General features: G+C 42.1%; 1 protein-coding gene across 4 annotated transcripts in view; it reads left to right on the forward strand.

Annotated features, from left to right (window-relative positions):
* Nucleotides 1-12,269, forward strand: part of LOC110051304 (alpha-1,6-mannosyl-glycoprotein 4-beta-N-acetylglucosaminyltransferase-like) — a 28,910-nt gene extending 16,641 nt beyond the window's left edge. For all 4 annotated transcript variants that reach the window (XM_089288333.1, XM_089288336.1, XM_089288334.1 and 1 more), the window contains 2 exons: nt 10,123-10,206; nt 10,522-12,269. In XM_089288333.1, the coding sequence (XP_089144459.1) occupies nt 10,782-11,693 (912 nt within the window). In that variant the 5' untranslated portion in view covers nt 10,123-10,206; nt 10,522-10,781 and the 3' untranslated portion in view covers nt 11,694-12,269. The remainder of the gene's footprint in view (nt 1-10,122; nt 10,207-10,521) is intronic.
* The last annotated feature ends 7,279 nt before the right edge of the window (nt 12,270-19,548 follow it).

A 19,548-nucleotide genomic window follows, 5' to 3' on the forward strand; every position in this document is an offset into this window, starting at 1 on the left:
GTATGGGCATGCACAGTATTCCTGCAAAAGAGTTATGATGATCGGTGGAAGCTGGCGAAGGATAAACGGTTCTGCTTCCGGTGTTTGGCTGGTAATGGCCAGGGAAAAAACTGAATGAAGTCGCAAACATGCCAAATTGATGGTTGCCGGGGAAATAATTACCGTCTTATGCATGAAACCTTGCCCGTCGTAGACCAACCAACCGGCGAAGAGTGCACAGTCAGTTGTAGAAAGTAACAGTTATCCCTCACTTAGTGCACGGGAAGGGGCAGTCAGTTTTGCACCATCACCCGAGGGAGAGTACAGTTCCGTCTCACGAGCTACGACAACTCACAGCCCAAGACGCTTAAATGAAGCCTATACATTGCGTACCACTCTAGTGTGGGTAGAGGCACAAGGAAAAAAGGTTGAAGTAAATGCAACCCTAGACGATGCCTCGAACGAGTCATTCTTGAATAAAGAAGTAGCTAGAGCTCTTGGGCTTAAGGAGTGCTATCAAACCGTGAAAGTCCATGTGCTGAACAACTCCGTAGAGACATTTCAAACCATGCCGTTGAAGATAGAGATCAAAAGTGTTAATGGCCAGTTTACAAAGAAGAACGAAGTTGTCCCCGCAGTGTAACCGGAAACTACCAAGTTGAAAATTGGAGAGCAAGCAGAGACAAGTGGCCTCACCTTGCGAGTGTGATTTTGCATCACCAGCGAAGGATGGCTTGGTGGACTTGTTGATAGGTGTTGATAATGCCGACTTGCATTATTCTTTTGTTGATATCCGTGGAAAGGGAGGTGAACAGGTGGCTCGTTTGGGTCCGCTAGGATGGACTTGCATTGGACCTCCAGATGGTAAAGTGGGTTCTGGAATAAGAACACACACCATCCGAACACTGTTTACCAGGGAGGGTGGGCCGATTAGCGAAACCGGAGGTTGTTGTGAATTGGATCAAACCCTTAAGCGTTTTTGGGAGATTGAGAGTTACGGGACTGAACTTTGTGATCGAATTGTCTGCACTGAAGAGGAGAAAGTGGCCTTGGAAAAAGTGAGCAGCTCTCTTCGTTACAACAATGGGAGATACAGTGTTGCCGTGCCATGGAAAGAACGGAGGCCTCAGGTACCCAACAATCGGCAAATGGCAGAATCCCGTCTTCTCAGCACCGAGAGAAATCTGAAGAAGAAAGAGTTTGTTGAAAAGGAGCATCAGAAGGCTATTGAAACGTATGTAAAGAAAGGGTACCTTCCTGAAGTCTCAGAAACCGAAGCACCACCCCCTAGAATTTGGTACCTACCGCACCTCCCGATTGTTAAGATGAGCAAGTCCTCAACCAAAGTGAGGATTGTCGTTGATTGTTCTGCATGGTGCAATGGAATCATGTCATTGATGCTGGGCCAAATCTTCAGAGAGAGTTGTTTGATGTTCTAATCCGTTTCCACCGCAACCCGGTAGCCCTTGTGTGCGACATCCAAGAGATGTATCTCCAGATACAAATTGAAGCCGAAGATCGACCGTTTTTCCGAATTCTGAGGTGAGATGGAGAAACCGACCGCGATCCAGACGTGTACGATTGTTGAAGCTAACACACAAAGTCGAACACAATGGCTTACTTGGCTGTCATAGACGGTTGCAATACGCCGAGTATCTTCCCTATGATGTCATTTTCCAGTCATCTTGCCTAGAGGGAACTGGACGACTAAAGTGATCGTAAAGCACTTTCACGAAGCTGGACACCATACCACCGGGACAAATCACACGCTCGCAAAGGTCTCGACCAAGTGCTGGATAGTAGCAGCTCGAGAAGACACCCGAGACTGGGAAAAGGCATGCGATGAGTGCAGGAGACGTAAGTTGAAAGCCGCTGAGCAAAACATGGCGCCACCACTGGATGTAAGAGTGCATCCACTTGGAGCATTCGCCCACGTTTCAGTCGATTATGGAGGCCCGTTCATTACTGTCCAAGGTCGTGGACAAAAGCGTTGGCCGTATCTGTTTACGTGCCTATCAGGTCGGGCAGTACACTTGGAAATGGCTTATGGTCTGGACACCGACAGCTTCTTGAGGTGTTTCCTCCGAATGACCCGTCGCAGGGGATATCCGTTAACGATCGTGAGCAGTCGTGGAAACAACTTCATTTGCGCAGAGAGAGAGCTTCGGGAGATAACAGACGACTTAGATCACACTCAAATCCAAGATCAAACGGCCAGTAAAGGAATGAAATGGTCTATCAATCCTCTGTTGGCGCCCCGTTTTGGAGGAGTTGATGAAATCATGATTAAAGCAGCGAAAAAGGCTATAAGTGCAGTGCTCGGCAATGCAGATGTTAATGACGCAGAACTAATGACGGCCTTTGTTGGAGTAGAAGACTTGTTGAATTCCCGTCCTCTTACGCATCAGTCAGCCGACCCGAACGATGCTACTTCACTCACCCCTAATCATTCTCACCATGGCCAGATGGGAGATGTCTCAGCTCCGGAGTCTGTTGACGAAGTTACGTTCAGCCCAAGAAATAGATGAAGACGAGTTCAAGTGTTAATCTCGTACTTTTGGAAGAGATAGATGAGGGAGTGGCTACCGTTATTAAATCCACGTCAGAAGCGGACCGAAGCGAAGCCGAATTTAAAGATTGATGATGTTGTGCTTGTCATATCTCCTGATTGTCCCAGGGCACAGTGGCCTTTGGGACGAGTTCTGGAAGTATTTCAGGACAAGACGGTCACGTTCGAGTTACCAAGATTCAAATTGGTCAAAACACTGTTATGAGGCCTGTTTCTAAATGCGTTTTACTGGAGTCCAACTAGGACACAGACCTTGTGTCGTGAAGAGTTTGACTGAGTTAAAGGACCTCAAAGGGGGGAGAATGTTCGGAAGACATTGGTTAAGGATAAACGCTTGACCATTGTGTGCGGAAGACATTGTTTACGTCTGGGAAGATTAATAATTTCGTGAGGCATTTCGTGAGAATTTTGTATTTAGCATAATTATTCATGGGCTCGTGTGATCGAGCGAACAGTGTGAACAGTGTCGAGCTCTATTCGTGTGGTAAGCTAGTATCCGAGCTGTATGTTGAAATAAGAGTATTCGACAGTTATTTCTTGCTCTTGGTTGCCGTTCCTTCCGACCACCCGACGTTTCATAATACCCCATTTCTGAGTTGGCTTTTGCCTCTGTGTCAAAACCAGTTTTCGTACAAAACCATCCTTATGAAACTGTGTTCCGCCTAGAGATTCATTTTCACATACCGTAAATCCTCAAATTAGCGCCCGGGGCGTTTAATTTAGGGGGGCACTTATTTAATCTTTCCCAAATCGTGGCCTAACGTGGTAATTTTTTTTAATACATCGTCTGCGTGTAAACAGCAACATAAGCTGTTAATCGACATGAAAAGCTCATCCTAAAGTTTAAATCGCGGCACTGTTAGTACTTAACGCGTTCATCGTGTTCACTTGACGTGTTCACAAACTGAAACAATGTACAAATCTAATACTACACGACGAAAACTATACATCCTTTGTTGTCTCATTACTCGTCCACAAAATGGGGGAGGGGGAGGGGAGGGGGGACGCTTATTTAAAATTTCGGCCGACAGGAGGGGCGCTTACTCGAAGGGGACGCTTATTCGAGGGGAGGCGCTAATTCGAGGATTTACGGTAAATCAAACTCATTTCCATTTTGCACGCGGACTTGTTTTGAAACAAAGGCACATGGTATCTCGAAAATGGCCTTTTTACGACAACTCAGTTCAATCGTATAGAGCGTTTTCACATGACGTCACGGAAGCCATATCTGGTGCTCCAAAACAATGAAACGGCGGCCATGTTTGTGTGAATAGTATTGAAGAAACTGCGTAGCGTCTTTTAAACTACAAGTAAATGTTGAAAATATCGTTAAAAAAGACGCTTAATGGCGGTATAAATCAACCGACGTTTCGGCATTACTGCCTTCTTCAGGGTGTTTAAGCCAAACCAACCCTGAAGGAGTTGAACTCTTTTCTTATGTAAACACTTTCTTTTGTTCCAAAAAATTTCCGTGGCTGCTAACCAGACCAGCTAGTTAATACACTCGATACGGTAAACATTGACCGGGACAAAAGAGTAACAAAGTTGTTATTCACAAAACTTATTATGGTAATTGAACTGAGTGGAGTGCAATTTGTTTAGGTAATCAAATGGGTGCAACTGGGAATGAGTAAGCACAAGTGAATTTTTCAAAGACTGAATAAAATTGCAAGAGCTAATAAGACAAGTGAGCGCGATTTGAGGTCTTTGAGAAATCTACGAGTGCTTAGGCGAAGCGTTTATCACTACAAATTTTTAAAATATTTCGATCTGTAACAATCTGATGAAACGTTTACTAATATGTAGTGAGTAATAGTTTGATTTGTAAATTACCGAATTTGTCATGACCAAAACGTTTACCTATATTACAGTCTTTTAATGGTTAATATTTCGATTCTTTACACGTATATCAACACTTACAGAGATAACAATAATAAAGTATTGTTGTTGTTATCATTATCATTATTATTATCATTATCATTATCATTGTTATTATTACTATTGTTGTTGTTGTTGTTGGTATTACTATTATTATTATTATTATTATTATTATTACGGTAAGACAGAGAAAATGACTCCATTGTGATGAGCTGGGAGCAGGCAAATTTATCAAATATTTCTAATTTGCACTGCAGTGCAAATTAATACAGGCGTGTTCGTAATTTTAGTTTTCATTCATATAGCAAATGAGAAATCGTCAGAAATCTAGCAATTTAAGGATTTCCGCGGTGTGACTGAATAATGTTAGCCCTTTCTAGATGTACGCTCTTCTTCTGTGGTATCGTGTTAACTTACGAGTGTCTGTATGGGAACAATGTTTAATCATCAGTAAAAATCTGTTTTTTGATTATTTCGTATTGTTTCTGCTTATTTTGCAAATTTTCAGAAGTTCTTGAAAGAAAAGTCTTTGTACGTCCTTGCATACGGTGGGAAAAACTGTCCTATCCTGACAAAGTCCTGAAATCAATGTACGTTAACAGGAAAGGCACTGAATTCGGACAACTTTTCTCTCTGGAGACGGCATTGAATATTCACGAAAAGGAATTTATAATGCCAAAAACCGTATCAGATTGTAGAAAGTGGAAAATATGAAGCATTTTTTGTCTCCAACGGTTTTAATTTGGCCAAAAATTAAATGTGTCGCCCGTGTCCGGCAACTCGCTCGTCACTCGTCACTCGTCACTCGTCACTCGTCACTCGTCACTCGTCACTCGTCACTCGTCACTCGTCACTCGTCACTCGTCACTCGTCACTCGTCACTCGTCACTCGTCACTTGGAACAGGAACATTTTAAGACTCAGCCTCTAGGTTATTCAACAGTCTGCCAGATAACATCAAGGCCGAACTCGGATTACAGTCAAACCTGTATATAACGGCCCAGTATATAGCGGTCACCCTGTGTGTAACGGTCACTGAGCAACTTCCCAAAAATCGTCCCTGATATTTACTGTTAAGTTGACCAGCATATAACGGTCACCTGTATGTAACGGACGCGGTCACCCTTTAGACTTTGAGTCCACAATTTCATTATCTTTTACCTGTATATAACGGTCACGAAATTGTGTTACGATTAACGAATAATGACAAGCTTCATTCATCAGCTCGTTAAATAGCAGCCACCAGGGCAGGGGTCTCACAATAATTCAAGTATTAGTACAACTACTAATACATGTCATCGCCTACGTCCAACACACGCTTGCGGCAGATAACATTAAAGTGCCGTCGTTTTCAAACAATAGTTACAGTAACTGTAACAACACAACCGTAACCACACTGTTTTCACTTCCGTCATAGTTACCTGATTATAACATTGTACTGTACTTATCTGTTTCAAATTGTTGTCAATAAATGTAAATTGAGTGATTTTCCACTTAAAACGTTGTTCATTAGCTTTCAGTGGACTTTTACTGCACCTCCCTAAAAGTACACCACAGACATTTTATGGGCCCTTTTTATCTTGTTTATTACGTTACTGTTACTCGTTATTGTCAATAAAACGTAAATTGAGTGATTATTTGCACATAAAAATGCTATTTATTGACTTCCAGGGGAGTTTAAAGGAAAAGTGTGTACAGCGGTCACCCTCTATATAACGATCAACTGGCCATTTCCTAAGGGTGACCGTTATATACAGGTTTGACTGTAGATTGTTTTGAATCTGCATAATAAATTTTTTACATATTCGTGTTTTCCACATGGTTTTTTACTTGTAAATTATACTGATATATCTGTATGTATTTTTAATTTTTAGTTAGCATATGATGAATGGAGAACTCACGTACTCATTCATCCGCTTCGCTCCTTCGTTAGTGGAGCATAAGGCCACGCAACAACAAGTACCATCCATCACGGACTTGAGCTTCTCGCTCAACCCCATTCTATCTTATCCATCCCAGATCTTTCCGTTTGGCTTCAATGGTTCTCCTCCGAGTGATCTTTTGTCTGCCGGGCCTTCTCTTGCCTTCAGGGTTCCGGGTGAGCTCAACTCTGCAGTTGTTATCTTTCTCTCCCCCCAAAACGTGACCGGTCCATCTCCATCGTCTGACCTTCAAAGTTTCTGAGATGGGACCCTCTCTGGCTCTTTCATAGAGTTCACGGTTGGAGATGATGTACGGCCAAAATATGCCAAGGATTCTTCTCAGGCATTTTCGATGGAAGACATCCAGGCGCTCCATGTGAGTTGATGTAACCCTCCACATATCAGCGCCATACAGGAGAATAGAGATCACGCAGCTCTTGATGCTTCTCAGCTGGGTGTGCTTGCTCTATCTCTTCAGTAGACCTCCAAACAGGATTTAGAGTGGCATATGCTCTTCTTGCGATTGACAGCCTGCGCGAGATGTCTTCATGTGACCAGCCGGCTCCATGGACTGTGGCACCTAGGTAGATGAAGGTGTTGACGTCTTCAACTTCTAAGCCATCAATGGAAATCGTGTCGGTGACCTTGGCGTTTGTTCGTAGCACCTTTGTCTTGGTGGTGTTGATACAGAGTCCGGTATACCTTGAGACCTGATGGAGGCGGCTGAACTTCTCTTGAAGATCTTTGTGCCAGCTGGAGAGCAGGGCTATGTCATCTGCATAGTCTAGGTCCTCTAGGACCGTGGTGAACTTCCACCTCAGGCCTCTCCTTACATTGGTGGTGTTCCTCATTACCCAGTCGATAATGATGTTGAAGAGAAAACCTGGCATAACATAGCCCTGCTTGACTCCTGTCTCTACAGGAAACCAATCTGATGTACGTCCGTTTTCAACAACGCAACAGGTGCTTCCATCATAAAGCTCTTGTATGATGTCGACGAAGTTGTCAGGAATTCCATAATGTCTGAGAATGTTCCAGAGCTTGTCTCTTCTCACACTATCAAAGGCCTTCTTGAAATCGATGAAAGCAATGTACAAGGGTGTTTGCCATTCAGCACTCTGTTCTAAGATATTCCTGAGGATGAAAATCTGTTCAGTTGTCCCTCTTCCTCTTCGGTAGGCAGCCTGCTCTTGCCGTGATTTCTTCTCAACTCCATCCTGCATCTTCATCAGGAGCATTCTGCAGAAGACTTTGTATGGTACTGAAAGTAAGGATATCCCTCGATAGTTGTCACAAATAGACGGATCACCTTTCTTGGGTATTTTGGCCAAGAGAGCTCTCTTCCTGTCAGATGGTGCTTGACAGTGATCGAGAGTCTGATTGCAAATATTCAGAAGCTGGTCCGGGGCAATTATTAGCATTTCTGCACTAATGTTATCCACACCGGGTGCTTTACCGTTCTTCAACCAAGTTATGACTTGTCTCAGTTCTTGGATTGTAAAGGGGTCAGTGTCCATCTCTATGGGATCTTCGCAGTCGCCGCGCTGACACCCTTCAGGAAGATCGGTTTCTTCACAGGTCACATTCAAGATCTCATAAAAGTGCTCTTTCCTCCTTTCAAACACTTCTTTCTCTGTGGTGATGACTTTACCATCTTTCGTCCGTATTCCAGTGCTTGGCTTCTTGAGGCACCCACTTAGTAGCTTCGTTTTGGTGTAGAGCTCTTTCAGATTGTTTTGGTGCGCTGCTCTTTTCGCCTCTCCCACGACTCTTTCCAAGGCTCTCCTCTTGTCTGCTCGTGCTCTCTTTTTCACTTCCTGGTCTTTCATTTGGTACATCCGCTGTCTGGTTTCCCTCACTCGTTCCGAGCGGTACCTCAAAATGCTCTGTTTTAGCTTCCGTCGTACTTCGAAAAAACTCCAGGTGGTGGGGCTCAATCAGTCCTTCCGAGACCTTTGTCTTTGTCCAAGTGTCTCAGTTGCCGTCGTGCGATGGATGTCTTTGTACCATGTCCATGCATAATCCACACTTTGGTGATCATTGTTTAGAGCCTCAAAGCGATTCTTCAGGGCTATGCTGAAGCTCCGCTTGTGCAAAGGATTTTTTAGCTTCGCAATGTCATAGATGGTCCTTGACTTTTGTTTCTTTCTTTTCCTTGCCAGCTTCAGGCGTATCTTGCATCGGACAAGGTGATGGTCACTTGCTGCGTCTGTTCCTCGCTGTGTTCTGACATCCGGTAGCGATCTCCTGAATCTTCTTCGGATCGCCACATGGTCGATCTGGTTTCTGTCATGGCCATTTGGTGATGTCCACGTATACGTGTGGATGTCTGTGCTTGAAACAAGTGTTTTCAATGACAAGACTGTTCTCAGCGCAAAGAGATGCAGATCTTAGGCCATTATCATTCATAGTGCCAAGTCCTTCGTTACCCATGGTGCCTTCCCAGCCAGTGTTGTCAGATCCTACCTTGGTATTTGCATCTCCTAGCACGATCAGTAGGTCATGGAGTGGCGGGGCATCGATCTCCTTCTGGAGCAACTCTTAGAATGTATCCTTGTCCTCATCGCTAGCGTCATTCGTGGGGCTGTAGATCTGAATTAGTGTCATCTTCACATAATTGCAGAAAAACCGTGCGCTGACGATCCTGTCTGTGATGGGGTTCCATTTCATCATGCACTTCCTTGTCTCCTCGTTCATTGCTAGGGCGACACCACTGTGATGTCCTTCGTCACGTCCAGACTAGATGATTGTCTCTCCCGTGGTTGTCTTCACTTCTCCGAAACCTGCCCACCTTACCTCGCTGAGTCCGAGAATGCTCAGTTTGTACCTTCTCATATTTTTCATGACTAATGCTGTCTTTCCGATCGTATACCTTGTTCTGACGTTCCAGCATCCTATGTTTAAGTGGTCTTTGGGTGTAAGGAGGGACCTTTTATGCGGCCTTGTCGTGCTCCTGGCTTCCTTACGGCTTTCACCTGGAGCAGTCATTGTTGCTTCAACCCAGTGGAGGAAACTCTCATCAGGGATGTCGCAGTTCGCACTAGTCCGATCCCGGATAGTATTTGTTACTGAAGTGGTTTCTGTAGCAAGTTGGTATTTTATGGGAGAAGGTTGCTGGTCTTCTGCCCACCCTGATATTACAGATCAGGAAACTGCCGGACTGCTTTTGTCAGGACTCTCACTCAAGACCTCTCTAACGTGATTGAACCTACCAGGGGTATGCACCCCAGTCAGTACAGCTCTTGAGATCATCGAGTCGCACAACCCTCTACACCACGACAATGTAGAATGTAGAACTACTCTGTAGAAAAGTCATCATTAAACCGTTATTATTATTATCATCATCATCATCATTATCATTATCATTATCACTATCATTATTATTATCATTATTATTATTACTCCTGGAGTATCGCTAGGTAGGAAAATAGTTGTGTAACTTTGACAAAAATATGTTGTTCCTCATCAAATTAAACCCAGAGTGCTCGAGCTTAGTATTAGAAGAGGCCAGAGCAACTTGGGCATTTTCTTATTTTTGTTTCTTGCCGTGAGAAAAAGACTATTATGGTGTCGTTTCGGCAGGACAGGTCGGTTTTGACTTTCGCTCGCACTGCAGGGGCAGCTACCGTATGCAAGGATGTAACGCGTTCAAGTAGCCTATTCCCCTAAATCAGCACGCGCACTCTCTAGTCACCTCTTTCTCATTCCCAAGTCAGTTCCAAACCTGAGTCAAGGTACACGAAAGTCACTTTAGTACTTTTCTTGATCTTCACAGGCGAACAGCCTTCTATTTGCCTGGAAAAAAAGATCATAAACAGTTCCACAATAACTAGACTGGGAAGCTAGCCTAAAGGAAAAGGTAAGATTAGAATATTACATTTCAAATGCTATGTAGCTACGGTGCTGTGCAATGAACATTCGTCAAGAGAATATGGAGGGTAAGAGAGTTAATTACCCTTTTATGCTCTAGTCGGATCCAGTCCTCCCGTGGATAACTTGCCGCTCAAACTTCGTAGCTGTTTTCGTGGATCTAGAAAATGCGTGTAGAGACACTGGCTGATCACGTGCTTGTTTTTGGTCGTCAACCTTTAAAGCTATACTTCTCTCAAAATACATCCCTTCCATAAAAAAAGGCTTAGGAGTGTAAATGCAACCTGTTTTGTTTCCATTTTAGGCTTTCTTACTATTGGAATCTCATCAATTGCTCGTCCTAGTAAAGATAACTACCTTATTAGAACGATCCAAGGCTTGATAAACCAGACGAGTGACGAGGACAGGCGCGAAATCTTCGTAGTGATATTCCTCGCCGACTTTGATGAAGCATCTAAATCTGCCACTTTGGTGGAGTTGTCGAATCATTTCAGGAAATTCATTGACCAAGGTTTTATCCGTGTAATTTTTGCACCAAATGAGTTTTACCCAGCGCTCTCGAATATGAAAACGAAATATGGCGATAATCCGCAGAGGATCTTTTGGCGCTCAAAGCAGAACGTGGATTTTGCATTTTTAATGTGCTATTGCCACGGTCTCTCGCAGTACTATCTTCATTTAGAAGACGATGTATTCCCAGCGCCAAGCTTTTATCGCAAGCTCCGTGATTTTATCTCATCGGTTAAGACAAATTGGCCCATTCTGGACGCTTCCTTCATGGGACACGTAGCCAAAATTTATCACGCCAACGACCTGGAGAATCTTGCCACCTATTTTTACCTTATGTACGACGAAATGCCCGCAGATTGGTTGATTTTATTTTGGCGACAGATTAAACATGATGGACCTTACCATCCAAAGCTCACTTTTCCTCCAGCTTCCCTGTTTCAACATATTGGAAGTCACTCTTCTTTTGCGGAAAACAAGGGCCGTGATACTAACACATCGAGGGAAATATATTTTGACCAGTACGATCTCAAATACAAGGGTTTGAATCCTTTGGCTAACGTCAGCAGCCAAATGACGTCTAGTTATGGACATCCTCAAGATGCTTACAACAGAGGTTATGGCTATTTCTGGAGCAAGAAAGTCAAGAAAGATGACTTTATTATTGTCCAGTTTACTCCAGCAGTGTCTATACGTAAAGTGTTCGTTGATACAGGCTCTTATATTGCTCCTGATGATCATCTTCGGTCGGCTGTTTTGCAAGCAAGTTCTAACAATAAAAACGAACTGCAGACCAATGCAAATGGAATTAAAACTTGTACAGTGTTTGAGACAATAGGAAATTTCCAACAAGGGAAAGTCGAAGTCACTTTCAATGAAAGTAAAATCACATCTTGTTTACGGGTGTTGGTGACACAAAACCAGACTAACTGGGTTTTCTTCAGGGAGATTGATGTTTGGCAATTTTAAACTCAAGTCTTTGTGTTCAGGCCCTAGTTCAGTTTCAAGTTTGCGGAGTGGACTCTTATAGGCAAGAGACTATCTCGTTTCCCTCATTCTTTTGGTTAGTACCGAAATGACCTTTGTATTGACAGACTCCAACAACAACAACAGCCACAATAATAGCAATAACAACCACACGAGTAACACCCACGACAACGATAGAGGTAGTCAAAGATATTAACAGGATTGTTTTTAAAATTTTTGCGTAGAGGTCAAGATAGAGTTGTAAGAACAGCAATGATTAATTCTTATGAAAATGGAGGGTTAAGGGTGTTAGACCTTGAGACTCTGGTAAAATCTGTCAGGTTGTCGGTTCAAAAGGTTGCATGCCAGTGAAAACGCTGGCTGGAACTGTTACCTCACTCATATGCTTAAACCATTTGGAGGTGTCTTTCTTTTTCACTGTGACTATCCTGAGGATTATAATATATCAAATCAATTCTATGCCGAGTTGATTAAGTTCTGGGCTGAGTTTAGGAACGCCGTCTCTGATAAGGACAATAAAAGCTCAATTATGTGGAATAATAAAAACACAAGGATAGATGGCAAACCTGTTTTTTATTTAAAAAAAGTTCTTTGAAAAAAACCTAACGTTACTCAGTCAAGTAGGTTTATCAAAGAACAATTTGGATTCATTGGATGTTATTAGATAAGAAACGAATGTTAGTTGTAATTTCTTAGAGTTGTCCGGGTTTAAGATCGGCAATACCCTATTACTTGAGGAAGGATGGTGGTGACAGTAATATAACAAAGTTGGGTTTTTTTCGTAATGATGCTTTCTACGACGTAAGTTTGGCCAAAAGCAAACAGTACTATAATTTGTTAATTCAATTAAAAGCTACCTTACCAAACGCTGCAAAAACGCTGAAGGATAAGTTTAACATGAGATATGAGGATTATCTAAGGTATACCTTCTACCAATAAAAGTTGGCATAGAAACGTCTTTAAGAAATTTTAAGTTAAAGGTGGCTCAAAACAGTTTCCAGCCCTTAGATTTTGATAAGTTGTTATAACCTCTCAAAAAACTGCCCAATCATTGGTGGACACGTTGTTATCATTTTCGCGACACAATACGTTACCGTAGCAACAGTATGACCCGCTAAAAACACTCTTAATTACAGCTTTAGGGGCTTATAATTCAAAAACTGCACGGTGAATTTTTTTATATTATCAAATTTTAGTAAGCATGATAAGACGCAAGTTCTGGCAAAGTTAAAAAAAATTCTGTACATAGGGTTCAGAGCTACCTTAAAGTTTTGAAAATTTAAGGTGGCTCTGAACCCTATGTACAGAATTTTTTTAAACTTTGCCAAAAGTTGTGTCTTATCATGCTTACTGAAATTTGATGATATAAAAAAATTCTAACGTATTTTTAGCGGGTCATACTGCTGCTATGGTAACGTATTGTGCCACGAAAATGATAACAACGTGTTTACCAATGATTGAGCAGTTTTTTGATACCATGATTGTAGCATCAAGTGATAAAGATCAAGAGTGGTTGTAAGGATCCATCAAAATCTAACCGCTAGAAACTGTTTTGAGCCACCTTAAGGTATTTAACTATACACATTGTACAAATAGTCTTTTGAAAAAATGGGAGTAGTAGACTCAGACATTTGTTCTTTCTGTGGATTAAGTAGAGAGTAGATAGAGCACATAATAAAATGACACATTACAAATTTTATTTATGTGGGAGTTCATGGACAGCTTGTCATCGATATAAGAACGTAGGTCCCTAACAACTGACGATCTCATAACATCAATGTTTCCCACGATAATCGAAGAAATATTACCTTTAGATAGCTGTTGTCGGGTTCCTATTATAAGAAATTCCTTTACTTCGTCATTGAGAAGGAGTTTGTCGTGGTGCATCCATGAACGAATGTTCTTTTTTATCCAACTTTGCATGGCAGTTATAGCACCTTGTTGACTTGACAACTCGTCCGGCCTGAAGGAGAGATATAACATTGCACAGAAAAATAATATTCTTCACACTTTTCATAAGTAATGGAAGTTCAAGCCTTTGACACCTTGATAGCGGAGCTCCGGCGGCTCGAAGGGCCGCCAAGCGGAGCCCCATGCCCACATAGGAAAGAAAAGGAAACCCATGAGTTGATTTTCTCATGGTTATCATGGCTAGCGGTATTGCTCGTGGGCGCGTACGCGCGACAGACGACGGCGGAGTTGCTCAAGATGGCGGCCATACTCCAAATAATAGCGGAGCTCAGGCGCCTGAGCGGAGCCCCATACTCATATAGGAAAGAAAAGGAAACCCATGAGTTGATTTTCTCGTGGTTATCATGGCTAGCGGTATTGCTCGTGGGCGCGTACGCACGACGGCGACGACGACGACGACGACGGAGTCGCGCAACATGGCGGCCATACTTCAAATAATAGGTTGACAGAGATATGCAGCCTTGGTTTACCGTGTACTTCTTTGATATTGGACATCCAAGTTATGATTAATTGACAAGCAATGGACTGCAAGGCTGATACTACGTGAAAAACGTTTCGAGACACCAACATGACAAGAACCGATAAAGTAGGATCGCAACAGTGGACAGCTGTTTCGCCCTTCTTGGGGCTCGTCAGCACTGTGTAGCGAAGATATGTAACGCCAGCCCAACAGCCAACGCACATAAATTGCAAAATGACCCGTGCACTATATCAAGTTCCGTACTTTGAACTCACTTGCGCCCCAAAACACGCGTTGCCACATCACATGTTTCGGGGCGCAAGGAGACAAAGTGTCAAGATTGGTGTCTCGAAAAGCAAAAGAATAAATGTGGCTGGACAAGGCCAGCTTAAACATTTAAACATTCAACCGCATGGCCAGTACCATGCTCAAAAAACGCAGCGTATCGGATATAATTAATTGATTAATTGACACCTGTCAAAACAAGGTATCCGCTGACCAGTATCACGTGACCATATCGCGGGCTCAAGTTTACAGTTCGTCGAGTTTCAGTGTTTTTTTAAAGTTGACCGCTGGCCAAGTGCTGGTTTTCGATTGGATCGTGGGCTCATCCCAGGTTAACTTGGGCATGATTGTTCGGAAGTCGGTTAACGCTAACCCAGGATTAAAAGTTAACCGAATTATAAATTTTTCTTCCGATGAAAATGCTTTTTGCATCGGAAGTTACAAAACTCAAATCAAAATTCTACCTTTTCCTGGGTCAGCTTAATTTGGCTCTGAGCAACCCGGCCCAGGAGCTACGCTTTTAGGCTGACCTAATTAACAAATAAAGAAGCCTCGACTGTGCTCTTTTCTGTTGTAAAGCACGCAGGAAGCGGTAGAGCACGAAAGAAGTGTAGGGGAAAACACGAGACGTACTCGAGTGTTTTTCCCTACTTCTTGAGTGCTCTGCCGCTTCCTAAGTGCTTTGCAATAGAACAGAGCACAGTCGAGGCTTCTTTATTTGTTTCATGATAAAGAATCCGATAATTTTCCCACGCATTTGGCTGAATTTTCAAACCAAACTTTATTTTACAAACGAACAAAAGTGGCGTCAGCCGTGCACTGTTCTCTAATAAAGCACGCTAAAATAAGCCAATCACAAACTTTGTTAGAACTGTTCAAATAATTTGATTGGCTAACGAAGCGACAGCTGTCAATCACAAACTGGACTTCAGCTAAGCTTTCAGTTTCGAGTAGTTTGAGCGGCTTTTGAGGGAAGAAAGATGCCTTCGAAGTTCGCTTTTAAGTTGATTTTTAAATACGGATCTAAAGGCAGGTGAAGGTTTCTAGTCCAGAGGAATCCAGCCGTATTGTAGCCCATGAAAACGTGTACTTTTCCAGTGGGAATTACGAAACGCGGAGCTCAAAGCTTGCGGATGAAAATGCGAAATGCCGAGTTGAATTTGAAAGGAGCTACAGTTATTTACGGCTTGTAGCCGCATGCAGCAAGATTGCCCGAACTAGCGTAAAAGTTAGAAAGACTAAACGGCTCCCACTGGTACTACTCCGAGTACAGAGGAGAATATCAAAGCAAGCTTTGCACTGACCACCCGTCGGTCCACTTCGCTGAGATGACCGCAGAACGAGCGTTATTACACTGCATGTAAGTGTTGTTTGAGCAATTGAGAATTTTTCAAAAATAAAGCTTCTCATCATGAACAGAGACTGTTCAATTGTTGTTTTCTGTCGTTGTTTTACTTCTTAAGTATAATTTCTGCCTTCGTAACAAATATAATGTCTTTTATCGAAGCACTGTTTAGGTTGAGAATTTGTTTATTTCGCTACGTGTTTTGTCGGCGGGAATATAGCAAAACTTGATATTTTAGTACAGTTATAACACTACTGTTGCTAACAATGGTCTCTGTGAGCCATTTTTACTACACACAAATAGCTCGTTTTCATTGCGTTTGTCTGAATCACAGGGAATGTTTAATTTGGGGCAAATTTGTCAAAATTCCGAAGCAAAAATTTGAAAGCCAACTTACGGTCATCAACCCGTGCTCTGTTCTCTGATAAAGCACGCTCTTTCAGCCAATCAGAGCGCGCGTTATATGGAAACTTTATTATAAATCTATATATTAGGTTGGCAGAGACATGCAGCCTTGGTTTACCGCGTACTTCTTTGATATGGGACATCCATGATATGATCAATTGTCACCTGTCAAAACAAGGTATCCGCTGACCAGTATCATGTGACCATATCGCGGGCTCAAGTTTACAGCTCATCGAGGTCACGTGTTTTTCTGAAGTTGACCGCTGACCAAGTGCTGTTTTTATTATTATTATTATTATTAATATAATTATTATTGGATCGCGGGTTCATGTCAGGCTAACTTGTTGAAAACAGGGCGGGGTTCTTCGGAAGCAGGTCAACGCTAACCCAAGATTAAAAGTTAGCCGAATTATAACTTTCTCTTCTATACAAATGCTTTTTGCTGCTTTATTTTGTGTACATGGTGATTATTAAAACTCAGAACAGAAGGCCAAACAATATACAGCAAACCTCACGGCAAAGTTACAAAACTCAAATCAAAATTCCACCTTTCCTACCTTTTAATCGGGCTCCGAACAACCCGGCCCAGGAGCTACGCTTTTAGGCTGGCCGAAATCTATATATTACGTAATAGACCAATTTCGATATATTAAAGTTCAGCTTAACACAATAGACCTCAGCACGAGGCTCTGGGGATTAAACCCCACAAACTCTGTAGTTATTCCCCAGAGCCTCGCACTGAGGTCTATTGTTTTAGGCTGAATTTTAATATATCGAAATTGGTCTATTAGACTAGCATTAATTTGCAGCCTCTTACATTAACCATGTGACCCAGGTTTTTTTGAAAAAGTAGATACAGTGTATTGTGTGTGCGTGTGTGTGTGTCAATATGTGTGTGGTCGATCAACGTAAATTCCTGTACACTTAAAGTTTTGTAAATTTACACTAAGCAATGTATAGATAAAGACAGGAGAAAAAAATCACCATCAAAACTAACAACAACAACAGCAGCGACAAAAAAACAATAGCGATAACAACATTAAAAACAACAACATCGTCAACAACTCAACAACAGGAGTGACAAGAATAATAATACCAACAGCAATAACATCAACATCAACATCGTCATCGACAACAACAACAGACCGCAGTTATTTGGTCCTTTCTATTATGCAGAGGAAATATTTCGCAGTTATTAAACGGCGACTTTTTTGGCCCTTTCTATTACGCAGAGTAAGTATTTCCAATGCAGTTTACGGTTTTTCTGGTTTTGCCAAGGAAGTTACACCCTGCAGTCTCGCTAAAACGGTAATTCCAAGGGCCCTCTTATATAGCCTTCTACCCAGACTTTCTTTCAGAGGGATGCACGACAAGCCTAGTCTCTTTAGCAGCCCTTATTTGGGTCGTAACGGCTGCCATGCAGACTATGAAAAGCTAAAGATAACTTTAAAATGCACCTAACCCCCAAAATGTTTTTTTGCTAAAACGAATCTAGACTTTATTTGAAGCATTTGGGCGAAGAAATTTTTGAATTTGGTTGAATCCTCGATTTTCTATGCCCTTTCAAAGTCGCGCTTGAAGTGTTTCACGACCGCGTTTTAGGGAGTCTGGGGCGGCGGTACCTGATGACGTCTACCCAGGAACCAAACACAATAGCACCTCAGTCAACTCTCTGTATTTGCTCGAGAAAATGGAACACAAAACTAAGATTCCCACGCGCGTTTACAGCCCGTTTACATTTGTCCTTAGCGAGAATGTCAAGGTGTGATTGTTCTGTTAAATCCAGTTTGTGTTTTACTTTCAGATGAATGCTTCATGTTTATAAGAGCGACGTACGTGTTGCAGTTTTCGAGACTTGATGACCTCCAAAACATTGGCTTCGATCGATTGAAAATCGTATTGTTTGGACCTGTATTTTTGAAGCTGCGGGAAGCAAGGCGGAAGGATACATTTCATACAATTATCGATTTCACATTGTCACATGTTTTAAGTCGTAACTCCAAATAACCAATGTAAATTGTTCTCAAAGTTTGCGGTGAAATTCGTCGGATAAGCGAAAAGGATGTGTTCCCTAAGCGGTCCGCAGATAATGTTACGCGGTCATATTTTCGACGCTATTGCACAGAATCTTTGTCGCACTGCTGATTTCCAAACCTTCGAAAAACTCTGTGAGTCTAACAATTTTGTTATCATGTAATTCTAAAGGATTAATCTTCGACTTCCATCTAAATCGAAAGAGAAATAAGTGTTGGTTAGCGGCGTACAGTTGCGATCTATTTACATATCAGTATAACGCTTCTTGATCATGATCGGATCACACAACTTTGCCGGTTATGTTATAAATACTGCGGGATTGGAAGATATAGGTTTTCGGTAGTATTTCTACAAATTGCTGGTTAGCTTTAAGCAGAAAATGTATGAAAACAGTGTTCGAAAGTCTGCGGAACAAATTCCAGTGAGAGTTCTTCAATGGTTCTCACAGATTCAGTTTGTTTGTTTCGGTTCGGCAAAATCAACGATCATTTAAGCCTTTATTGCACCATTAGCCGATCATCGTCAGTAAATTATACAATATATCTTTCTTTAAATCTGGAATATTGCTGCAACAACCGATAGCACCTCTGGAAGGCGTTTCTGCGCACTTTTCGAATTTTATATTGCACCATCCTGAAGGAAATGAGAGGACGTGAGATATCCAACCTTCCTGGGTAGACGTCACAGGAGCCGCTGGACCCATTCTCCTCAAACTCGGTCGTGAAACAAAATGGCGCTGTTTTGGAGCTATTTTCGGGATTTCGTCGGGGCACAGAAAATCGAGGATTTAACGGAATCCAAAAATTTTTTTTGGAGAACTATTTCAAATAACAAGTGGATTCGTTTTAGTGAAAAAAATTTGGGGGGTTAGGTGCACTTTAAAGCAAAAGACTATTTCTCAAATATCACGCGGCTGGGATGATATCTTAGGGACTTTGACCCTAGATTGTGGACCATCCAGTTTCTATAGCTCGATTGCGAGTTGTCTCTCTCCTCTTTTCGTCACGGGGATAAAATTGCGCTCACTCGCTCCGTTCACGTGAAATAACAGCAAAGGAGAGACAAAAGGTAGTTTGGTTGTAAAACTAATGGTTGCCACTGAACCTACACAAATAAAAATTCTGACAATGGCAATCAGAATGTGGTGTTTCTTTTAAACAAAAATTACCTAAAATCATTTAATCGTGCAATTGTTTTCTTAGTTTGACATTGCTATAGGTCTATGGAGCCGATTTACAAAAAATTAGCAACTTTTTAGACTACCGAGGGAATACGCAGAAAGAACTTCGGTAAAAAAAAAAAAAACGTTTAGACGTATAAAAATTAAATAACAGAAA

Source organism: Orbicella faveolata, unplaced genomic scaffold (assembly GCF_042242905.1).
Source record: "Orbicella faveolata isolate gen_17 unplaced genomic scaffold, um_ofav_v1 contig_15, whole genome shotgun sequence".
In the NCBI taxonomy this organism is placed as follows: domain Eukaryota; kingdom Metazoa; phylum Cnidaria; class Anthozoa; order Scleractinia; family Merulinidae; genus Orbicella; species Orbicella faveolata.